Raw genomic sequence first — 11,032 nt, forward strand, 5'->3', positions numbered from 1 at the left:
ATGGATGAATGGATGGATTTTAAACATAGTACAGACAAGCACTGGTGGTATAGGTTCAAAAAACAATGCTCTGATCCATACTGGTCTTAATGTAAAGCTTCACTGTGCAGTTTTTTTATTTTTTTGAGGTGAGAGTCAAAATCCACATAATAAGGTTTACATAAGGTTTCTGCAGTTATATTTTTCTTTTCATGTGGATGTGGTTTAGGAAATGGAATTGCACCTGATGAAACGATGATGTTTTTTAAAAATGCAGAAGATAAACTTCTCTCATAATCACATGGGTAGAAGTAGACATGCACTGATCCAACTTTATCTGATACCTCGTGCAGACGCCTAACAAAACTGAGTGATGTATAATTTGTATTCTTCTCTGCTTTGAGCTCATTGTTCGTTGGCCTGCTGTGACTGAATGAATGTAACTGACTTGTCACACACCCACTGTGTATTTTGCAAGAGGCCTACAGATTCTAGATTTGACCAATTAGTCTCCGCAAAGGGCAAAAGACCACTTTAAAGGAAAAATTGAAAACTTCATTAGTTTTATATAAATATCCCAAAATCAAGGGAAGACAACCTTAACTGACATGCAGCGAGCATACAGCGTGCTAACATCCCGTTCTTGTCTTTCTCTAGTCATCTGTGGCAGTGTATCATTTCAATAAAGCTGGAATTAAAGGTGGACTTTGGTGAAACAAATGTCTGTCTAAGGGTCACATATCTGATTAACGGCCTTTTAAACCACTCCTGTTCCTGGTGAGGATTAACTCAATGGTAGAGAGTCTGTCACCACTTTAAATAGCCCAGAAGCTTAAAACTTTTTGTTCAAAATGGGCTAAATGTAACTCTTTTCTCACTATAACAATGAAAATTAGCTTTTTTTCCCTTTTTTTCTAAGTCAGAAAAAAGGGCCATTTGCTTGCTGTGTTTATATTTTGGTCAGTGCAAATATTTAGTTAAATTCCCATCTAGATAAATGCTTGATGTTAGACATACAAACAGGAGCAGAGACACTTGGTAGTTCATTTTTAACGACTTTAGGAGCTGCTATCGCGATATATTACGAGACTACAATTGTGTATCACGTGATATTGTTTTGGGTCTGTCTGTTGAGCTGCAGGGTTGAAATGGCAAGAAACGAGGAGAAACAACAGGGAAGACTGAACAGACTGTGGCTTCAGAAAGAGAGAGAGGGTAAACCGCTAATATCCGCAATAAGACTTTTAAAGACACGAACTTTAATTATTATTTGCCAAATAAAAAACTATCAAAAGCTACTTTACGGACATTTAGCTTAACCCGTTAGCTGCAGCAGTTAGCTAGCCTACAGCTGTGAATACACACACAGAGTTTCTCCCCGGATGACAAAATGTTTTATTAATGGCCACATCACTTGCCTTGTAAAATGTAAATTTCAATGTCATCGTTTACACAGTGTGCACTGTGGGATTAATGTTCTTCCTCCGAACACTTGGCTAATCGAAGCAGTTAAGCTAACCATTGTTTTTTACTGTTTCCTTCACAGAGGGACGCCTTAAAGATGTTCGTGAGCGTCGACCCAAGCTGGTAATGACGAAGTAAGATATATAAAATTCTCATGACATTGCCACAGTTCAGTCGCTTGTTTCAGTCTAAACTTTTCTTCCTCAGTCTACCCTGAATTCAGCCTCCTCTGTGAAGAAGTGGATCCCCAGCATCAAGAACGAAATAGAGTATTATCTGCAGGTAAGGGACAAGTCTTTATCTGATTTCAATTTCCAAGATACAATAACTATGCTCAAGCATATGAACAAAAGTAAATTTTCCAAGTGGGAAATCTCATCACACTATGCATTATAATCCAATACAAATGTTCAGGAATCTGCAAAAATAAGCAAAGATGCAACCATAGGTTAAGAAAAACAAAATCAACAACAGATACATTAGGGGCTGTAATGATGGTGTATGTGGTTTATTGTAAATGTGAGTGTGTATATGATTGTGAAGCAAGCTTGTGTACATGCCTACCAAAGGACACTTGCAGTATATTGATTCATCCCCTTTTTAATAAGAGTGAGAAAAGTCTGTTATAGTCATTATTATTTCCATCCATCATCTACACACCGCTTAATCCTCACTGGGGTCGTGGGGGGCTGGAGTCTATCCCAGCTGACTTAGGGTGAAGACAGGGGACACCCTGGACAGGTCGCCAGTCTATCACAGGGCCGCACTTAGAGACAGACAACCAAGCACACTCACATTCACACCTACGGACAATTTAGAATCACCAATTAATCTCAACATGTTTTTGGAGTGGAGAACCCAGAGAGAACCCACACTGCACAGGGAGAACATGCAAACTCCACGCAGAAAGATCCCGGGTGTTCTCACTGGGACGCGAACCAGGGACCTGCTAGCTGGTCTATATGATTATATTAGCCCTATATGATTATTTGTGATAGCTAAATTTTATCTATCAGGCAGCTCCTTAGCCTGTATTTAAAATTTGTACAAGCAGAGGACTAAAATACTAATTTAGTGTACCTATTTTATAGCTAAGCTTCCTTAATTTAATAGAGAATTGACAGAATCCAGAACAGAACATTGGAAGGTGTCTTGTATTATAGCTGTGTACATGACTGTGCCTGGGAAAATGCTTTATTAGTGTTTACTGATGACGACACTCCCTGCCTGTTGTTCTTTTTTTCTATAGCAATCCCAGCTTTCTCATTACCCTGAGAGGAAGATAGCGGAGTTCCAGCTGCACATTGAGGCTTTAGAAAAAGAGTACAAACGCTTCATCTCCAAACTACGAGTTCTTGACCCCTCGTGTAAACATAAGCCATGGGCTCCTCGAGCATATCTCAAAAGGAGAACAGACACACAAGACTGTTCAAGCAACGGTTGGTGGTTAAGTTATGACTAATCTTCTACATACACTGAAAGCATGTCGTGTGTTCAAAAACAGACATCTTCTAGATATATATTTATAAAAAGCTTCTTGCTTTTACTCTAAGAATAGTCTGAGAACATGAGCCAAAATACAGCTCCTGTGTTTAAAGTGATCAAACAGCTGACACAGATATACCTTAATGTTCAATAAAAGAAACACACACTCATACAGGGATGATGCTTATAGGGTTCTTTTGATTGTCAAAAAGAGGAGCAATAAGTTAGATTTTTTTTCTCCAAAATCCAGAGTGTGCTTTGTTACTCTGTAATACATATGCAGCTTAAATATGGTAAGCTTAAAAATTAAATTGATTGGCATCACAAATTAGTGAATAAATTATGTGATATGTGGTTTTAAATCATGCTACATACCTGTTTGTATAAAAATTGACTAAATCTAAGAGGTAGCTGAAACTCAAATTATTGAATGCTACTAAGATTTGAGTTTTCCCCTTTTGTTAGTCAGATAGCTTACATTATTATTAAAATGTGAGGATAGTCCCCCACATTCTGTCATTGCAGCAATGATGCCTATGTCTGAAAAATTGTTTCCAAGATTGTTTCTGAGTCACCATTTCCTATCGAAAAACCTACTGCAAGAGATGTTATCAATGGACCTGCGTTGTCTGGAATTAGAAAAAGCCCTCTCTGACAATTATCAGTGCATAGCTTTTCATTGCTATGATTCACATTCAAACCTTTGAGTTATTTATATTTTATACATTTAAAAAAATGTCTGTACAGCATTAACTTTTTTCTTCATATACAGTAATGTGGAATCAGTAAAATCTGTGCACTATGTGAATTTCTACATATGGAAGAATTAGTACAATATCAACAATACTTATATACACTCACCGGCCACTTTATTAGGTACACCTTGCTAGTACCGGGTTTGACCCCCTTTTGCCTTCAGAACTACCTTAGTCCTTCGTGGCATAGATTCAACAAGGTACTGGAAACTGCTGCAGATCTGTCGGCTGCACATCCATGATGCGAATCTCCCGTTCCACCACATCCCAAAGGTGCTCTATTGGATTGAGATCTGGTGACTGTGGAGGCCATTGGAGTACAGTGAACTCATTGTCATGTTCAAGAAACCAGTCTGAGATGATTTGCGCTTTATGACATGCCACGTTATCCTGCTGGAAGTAGCCATCAGAAGATTGGTACACTGTGGTCATAAAGGGATGGACATGGCCAGCAACAATACTCAGGTAGGCTGTGGCGTTGACACGATGCTCAATTGGTACTAAGGGGCCCAAAGTGTGCCAAGAAAATATCCCCCACACCATTACACCACCACCACCAGCCTGAACCGTTGATACAAGGCAGGATGGATGCATGCTTTCATGTTGTTGACACCAAATTCTGACCCTACCATCCGAATGTCGCCGCAGAAATCAAGACTCATCAGACCGGGCAAAGTTTTTCCAATCTTCTGTTGTCCAATTTTGGTGAGCCTGTGCGAACTGTAGCCTCAGTTTCCTGTTCTTAGCTGACAGGAGTGACACCCGGTGTGTCTTCTGCTGCTGTAGCCCATCCACCTCAAGGCTCCTTACAACCTCGGTTGTAAGGAGTGGTTATTTGAGTTACTGTTGCCTTTCTATCAGTTCGAACCAGTCTGGCCATTCTCCTCTGACCTCTGGCATCAACAAGGCATTTGCGCCCACAGAACTGCCGCTCACTGGATGTTTTCTCTTTTTCGAACCATTCTCTGTAAACCCTAGAGATGGTTGTGCGTGAAAATCCCAGTAGATCAGCAGCTTCTGAAATACACAGACCAGCCCGTCTGGCACCAACAACCATGCCACGTTCAAAGTCACTTAAATCACCTTTCTTCCCCATTCTGATGCTCAGTTTGAACTGCAGCAGATCGTCTTGACCACGTCTACATGCCTAAATGCATTGAGTTGCTGCCATGTGATTGGCTGATTAGAAATTTGCGTGAACAAGCAGTTGGACAGGTGTACCTAATAAAGTGGCAGGTGCATGTATGTGTCTTGTTTGTTTTTTTTTCTATGGATGTCCCTGTGTTTCTTGATTATCCCCTTTGTTTCTGTAACACGGAATATTTAGTAGAATTGTTAGACTTGTGTTATCTTGTCTTATTGTACTTGGGTGAACTATTCCTTTAAAACACCAGTAGTTGATGTTGTATATATTAACTCTGCATGTGTGCCTCCTCTCGTTCACAGTTAAAAACCCTCGGCCCTGTGAGTCACATGATGGTAGCAGTCAGTGGAGTCAAAGTGAGAGCGACTTGGCCAGCAGTGGGGCAGGAAGTTTCAAATCCTCCAACACCAAGATACCTTTCAACTTTTCAGAGACCAGGTTTCAAACCCTTCTCCCCACCAACCCAGGGTCAGAAATCTCAGAGGATGCCTGTGCAGTCCAGGACCAGCCCCTTGCCTTCGACCGTACACGACTGGCGGTGGCTGCCGCTGCGTTCAGAGGACCTTCAACTCAGATCAGTTCCTCTCAAACACAAAACCTTGCCAGGCTTCTGCAGGCTGGCCTGCCAAATCTGAACAATTCTCCATCAACACAAACATTTACCTCGAACAGCCAAAACAGAGAGGACAGTGACGGGGGAACAAAGGGTTCTGTTGTTGGACAGAAATTTGCCGTCCAAGAGAATCAGTCTGACTGTGATGCAGCAGAGAGGATTCCTGAGGCAACAGAGGAGAGGACTGGTCATGTCCTGGGACTAGACTGTTACACTTCTTCTGATGAGGACTCTGAAACATAATGTCACATAATGCTCCACAATTTGTACACATACAGCTCTGCTCAAACGCTGTAAAACTACAGTGGCAAGTTGTAAAAGTGGAGTAATTCAGCTTCTGAGGAAGAATACTGATAGTGAAAGCCTCAAGCAACAAGTTGAAAGGATTGGTTCTCAGTTTTGTTACATCAAACCCCGGAAACCTGAATGAATGAAATGAATGAATGAAAAATACTTTATTTATCCCAGAAGGGAAATTCAATAATGAATTTATGCTTTTGAGACTGTCATTAGTACACATGGCGTTGACTGGTTATTTTGGTCATGATTTGTCTTGTAGAATATTAAAACACCACATGGATGCGCTGACAAGCTAAAAAAAAAACGAAACAGGATTTTCACCAGAAGGGGTCTTTAATAACATTAATTTAATAATAAAAATTCTGAGTGTTTTACTATCACCAGCTTCTCTTCAGAAACATAGACCTGCATTCTCTCAGATATTCAACAAATTATGCTTTTAGATTTGGCAAAAATTCTAAATTAAAACATGTAACTGCAGTATTTTGATGTGATGCCTGTTACAAATTTATACAGAGAAAAGATGCATTTTAATTCTCAATTGAAGCCCAACTCACAAGACCTGCTGCTTAAAGGAAATTGTATGTTTCCAAAAAAGCCACACGCTATGCCATTCATTACAGTTTTAGAAAATCTTTGTCGCTTGTGTAATAAGTCATCATGACCACAACTACCTCCATTATGCAATAGAAAGGAGCAAGTCTCAAGTCGAAACTGACAGTAATTGGTGGAGATGCCTGCAGATTTAGTGATTCATTTTTTTCTCCTGGTCTGCTTGTGTTAACTGGAGCAGCAGCAGCGAACATGGCCTGGTTAGACCCCAAAACCCCACCCTCCCCCTTAACCCACTGTGTGCTGCTGCTGCTGCTTTGTGGACTGCCGTCAGTGCGATGCTTCTGGGAAATAGACTCATCAGCTTGTAGAGTGCAGACTTTGCAATTTATGGTTAAGTATGTCGTAGTTACTCTTAGGTGGAGCTCTATATACTGCAAGGTGGGTTTCCCTTTTGTCTCTGCGTGAACTTGGAGAAATGAAACTTTTGAGACAGTGGTCAGAGCTGATACCTGAGAATTTCCCTTTGAATCGCTAAAACACACACACAGCACTTTATGTGATATACGAGCTCATCGTCACAGTTGTAAACCATATTGAAGCCGAAGTTTCGGTGGAGGTCTGTGTGACAGCACTGCTGCAGCCTCCTACACCGCAACACTGGCTCTTTTGTGATGAAACTGGAAAGATGCCCTTTATCAAAAACCACCGAAAGCTCACTAAAGAAGGATCATGAATAAGTGCAAACTGGTTTTCTTGATTAACCAGCAGAAAAAAGCAGATGATTGCCGGAAGACTGTTGCACCCACAGCGAAGTAATAACTGCTCCGAAATGAACCCAAAAGAATCATGAAGACCACACTGGTAATATCTATTCACTGAGTGGGTAGAAAAGCCGTGTCAGCTTTCCTGTAAGCTCATCTATGAAGTATTGGTTGGGGTTAATGTCACCTCTGTAAAGTATTGCTGCGTCTTTCACTGCCAATTTCTCACACACAGTCTGCACGAAAGCCAGAGCACAGACATACGTCCTTTTCATGTGGCAGCAGAATCTTCCCACCAAGAATAGTCTGTGTACAACTGAAACTGCTGCATCACTGTTTACTAATATGCTGTGAGCCTTTTAACACAAGAAAAATCTAGTTTGTTATTAATGGGTTATTAAATAGGTTGACTTTAAAGTGACATTTTCAGATTCAGTGTGAAGTTCCTGAACAGTTCTCATCAATGTTGAGAAGTTTGTGGCCTGGATGCCAATGTTGGGCAGGTGACTGTGTCAGTGGTTGCTCAATCTTTCCTTCTGTGGAATTTATGCAAAGCTTTGTTAGTGATGATGAGCAGAGAGGTGGTTATTGAGGTGGAGGTCAGCTGAAACCTCGCACTTCCTTTCCTTTCTCGCTTAGCAACACTTGTCTGCGTGCGTGCTGCAAAGCAAAAAGTCTAAAGTAATGAGCACAAAACTGTGAACAAAAAGCTCAGTAAAGTTTGTGAAGAAATACAATGCAGGAAAGCAACCCCATAGGAGATCAAAAGGGTTGGCTTGTGTAAGTTTATGCAAAGAAATATGCAGTCTTCTGCGCATGCGTGGGAGGGACCAGTGGGTGGTGAGTGACAGCTGAAGTTTGGCCCTGTAAAGACACACCGATGACAGTAGACACATCCTTTCATGCAGACCTGTTAGATGTACACACAGCTTCTCTCAGGGTAGGACCTGCACCATGAGCTATGACCAGAACTACCCCTTCCCTCAGGTGTTTCTTGTGGATGGAGCTGGAGATCCGCAGCACCCTGCCCAGCCTCCGGGCCTCATCCCCTGCTGGTCCTTCCCTCCCGCCCAGCAGAGGGTGAGGAGCCGTGGGAAGAGCGAGGGCTGCATGGGAATTCGCCCCGGCTTGGCCTTGATCGTGCTGCTGCTGTTCCTGCTGGTGTTTGCAGCCCTCGGGTTCGAAGCCTACCAGATTTTGAAAATACAGAAAGAACTGAGACAGGTAAGGAGTGACATGGGGAAATACAAAAGAAGGAGAGCTTCAGTGAGGTTTTACTGATTAATTAAGGTTATGATGACTGCAGCAGTGTGTGAAAAAAAATAGATTTCAGGCTGGAAAAACAGGATGGTTAAAATCTGGTAGAACTGTGTAATATATGTATATATATAAAAGAAAAAAAGCAAGTGAAGTAATAATTCTGGAGTAGTTGCAAAGAAATTATGCTAAACATGTTTGTTTGTATTCAGTATTGCTTCTCAGATCTAAATTCAAATCATTTTTAAGCTCCAGCTTCATGCATAGAACATATAAATGTAAGACTGCACTCTTGTACAGTCTACCCTGCATTTTAGTTCCCCTTTGCTTTTCATAATTTATGAGTTTTTCAGTTTTTAAGTAGTCTTGTTATTGCAAATCCTTGTGGAACTATTCACTTTTCATTCCTCAAACTCTATGTGACAAAGAAGACTCTTGACATTTCTTGAGCTGTTTTAATGAGAGAGACGAAGCACAAATTAAAAAGGTGTGACACCTGCCACCTTTGCAATAGAGAGGGGGCGACAAGTGTAAGGTGGGAGAGGGGAAAGTTTACGCAGAGCTTCGAAACAAAGTTTAATAATTGATTTACCGTTTCGTTTGGAATCATTTGAAGAGTTAATTTACCTCAGCTCTCCTCTGACATTTAGAAATGCAAACCAAGACCTTCAAGTGTTCCATCTGTGGTCACAGGTCCAGTGAGACAGGAAATCCTCTGTGACTCGTGCTCTGAGAAAGCTTTCAGAAGAAAGCACTGAGGCTCCCGTATGTGTGTGATGTGGTATTGAAATTTGTCTGTCTCTTTCGTTTTACTTGAAGGTTAAACCTGAGATGGAGGTTGCTGCGCCTCAGAAGCAAATTGGTAGGTTTCTATTATTAAAGATCTCTTATCATAAATAAAGTATTCCCAACAAAGGGAAAAATGTTGCTAATAAAGGAAAAGAGGAGATAACGTGACTAATCTGGGGGTTGTTTCAGGTTACTACGAACCCCAGCTCAGTGGAGAAGACAAGAAAGACAGACCTGCAGCGCATGTGACAGGTAACATTTTTAGTCATTTTCACATTTGAGATTTTCTGCGCCACACATTTGGTAACATCATGTCTTTCCTGAAACAGGACGGATTGAAAAAGGACATGTCCCCCAGACTTTGCGATGGGAGTCGAAGACAGGTCAGGCGTTCACCTCCACAGGAGTCGCTTACCGGATTGAAGATGGCGCTCTGCAGGTGAACGAGTCGGGACTCTACCACATTTACTCTCGAGTGGAGCTGATGATCAAGGACTGCGTCCCCCCTTCGTTTAAACACTCTGTGTTTGTGAAGAGATCAGGACATTCCCCATCTCTGATTCTGATGGAGGCCCACAAGGCGGGTTTCTGCTCTAAGCAGTCGGGCCACACCTGGACCACAGAGAGTTTCCTCGGCTCTGCCCTGCAGCTAAAGAAATACGACAGGGTTTTTGTGAATGTATCGCACCCGACTTCTCTTAGTCATTCACATTATGGCAACTTCTTTGGTCTCTACAAGATCTGAAGAAGTTTGGGTGTCAGGTTTTGATCCCAGTATCAGTCTCAGGCAGGAGTGAAACTTACTCATCACTATACCCTGATGATGAACTGAATGTGTTTTCCTATGATATATATAATATATATGTTTTATATAATAACTGCACTGGATAGCATTCATGACTGTGGCTTCTGTGGGGGAAATATTGCACATTGTCTACATTGGCAGCTTAAAAAAATCGAGAATTGAAAGTACACATAAGAGTATTGAAGCATTTTACACATGCATAGCCAAACATTGAACCGTTTATTGGTGAAGAGGAAGTCAGTTAACACTAAGGTGCTCATTTAGCTGTAGCTTTTTTAAAATATTTATTTTAGTGTTGATCTGACAGTTTTGATGTCTAAAAATGTGCTTAGAAAAGAGAAACAGTGTTATATTGTGGTTGTTTTTAAGTAAATGAGATAATCCAAGTGACTTTTCATGTGTTGAACCGAAAAAGTGCTTTGTGAATAAATGAAGTGTTTCTAATCGAAATCTGAAAGCATTTCATGTTTGAGTCTTGTGAGGAACACCCACATCAGTCTTAATCATTGGAAAGTATTAACATGAAGACACCAACTCAGGCTTGCCCCTGATAATGAGCTTCATTTCCATATATTCCACTGAGGTGAGGCAGCAGAGTGAAACTGAAGCAGGTTGGTGTTTTGGAAGCTGCCAGATAAATCTCAAAACAAAATTTTCTGGTTCATGTACTGTGTCGTAAATGATTTAGAGACCACGGTTTGCAAGCACACTTGCATTTTTGCAGCACTTCTTTTTTTGCGTGTGTAATTTAGCGCCTTCCTCGCATTGCTCTTTTTCAGTACACCACAAACGCATATGACTGTGGATGGTGAGAAGATGCGCACGCTGGGCACAGACGAGGGGACCAGAGCTGTGGCGGGTTTGACGTGCGTTTCCTTCCTGTGTGAATATCAAGAGGGTCTTGTGTGTTTGCAGGTAGATTTTTGTGAAAGAGCTTGTGCTTCTTTTAATCCATGTGGTAAACTTCTAAACTCCTTTAGAGATTTATTTCTGTCCCAAGATCTGAGGAGCCCGGCAATGAGAGCTGAATAATCTTTTAAAACCAGAAAAGAAATGATGTATTTCAACCATGTTAGACTGGATGAACAAACTCCTGCAATAGATCAGTAAAAACCAAAACATCAC

The 11,032-nt window shown here is 41.2% G+C and overlaps 2 protein-coding genes across 2 annotated transcripts; both read left to right on the forward strand.

Annotated features, from left to right (window-relative positions):
• The first annotated feature begins 1,100 nt into the window (after nucleotides 1–1,100).
• On the forward strand, nucleotides 1,101–6,115 carry LOC103354166 (uncharacterized). Its single transcript, XM_008277456.1, has 5 exons — nucleotides 1,101–1,194; nucleotides 1,526–1,566; nucleotides 1,651–1,725; nucleotides 2,693–2,882; nucleotides 5,130–6,115. The coding sequence occupies exons 1-5, from the start codon at nucleotides 1,128–1,130 to the stop codon at nucleotides 5,681–5,683; spliced, it is 927 nt and encodes a 308-aa protein (XP_008275678.1). The 5' UTR covers nucleotides 1,101–1,127; the 3' UTR covers nucleotides 5,684–6,115.
• A 1,782-nt stretch (nucleotides 6,116–7,897) lies between these two features.
• faslg (Fas ligand (TNF superfamily, member 6)) lies at nucleotides 7,898–10,364 on the forward strand. Its single transcript, XM_008277457.1, has 4 exons — nucleotides 7,898–8,280; nucleotides 9,133–9,175; nucleotides 9,292–9,354; nucleotides 9,432–10,364. Exons 1-4 carry the CDS (start codon nucleotides 8,011–8,013, stop codon nucleotides 9,845–9,847), a joined length of 792 nt encoding a protein of 263 aa, XP_008275679.1. The 5' UTR covers nucleotides 7,898–8,010; the 3' UTR covers nucleotides 9,848–10,364.
• The last annotated feature ends 668 nt before the right edge of the window (nucleotides 10,365–11,032 follow it).

Source organism: Stegastes partitus, unplaced genomic scaffold (assembly GCF_000690725.1).
Source record: "Stegastes partitus isolate 25-593 unplaced genomic scaffold, Stegastes_partitus-1.0.2 Scaffold98, whole genome shotgun sequence".
Taxonomy (NCBI): domain Eukaryota; kingdom Metazoa; phylum Chordata; class Actinopteri; family Pomacentridae; genus Stegastes; species Stegastes partitus.

What these genes read in the sequence shown, in the direction of transcription:
- LOC103354166 (XM_008277456.1), top strand. Translation starts at nt 1,128, where the DNA reads ATGGCAAGAAACGAGGAGAAACAACAGGGAAGACTGAACAGACTGTGG. An exon ending in AAATAGAGTATTATCTGCAG is followed by an intron (nt 1,726 to 2,692) that starts GTAAGGGACAAG and finishes TTTTTTCTATAG; the next exon opens with CAATCCCAGCTTTCTCATTA. An exon ending in ACAAGACTGTTCAAGCAACG is followed by an intron (nt 2,883 to 5,129) that starts GTTGGTGGTTAA and finishes TCTCGTTCACAG; the next exon opens with TTAAAAACCCTCGGCCCTGT.
- faslg (XM_008277457.1), top strand. Translation starts at nt 8,011, where the DNA reads ATGAGCTATGACCAGAACTACCCCTTCCCTCAGGTGTTTCTTGTGGAT. An exon ending in TACAGAAAGAACTGAGACAG is followed by an intron (nt 8,281 to 9,132) that starts GTAAGGAGTGAC and finishes TTTTACTTGAAG; the next exon opens with GTTAAACCTGAGATGGAGGT. An exon ending in TGCGCCTCAGAAGCAAATTG is followed by an intron (nt 9,176 to 9,291) that starts GTAGGTTTCTAT and finishes GGGTTGTTTCAG; the next exon opens with GTTACTACGAACCCCAGCTC.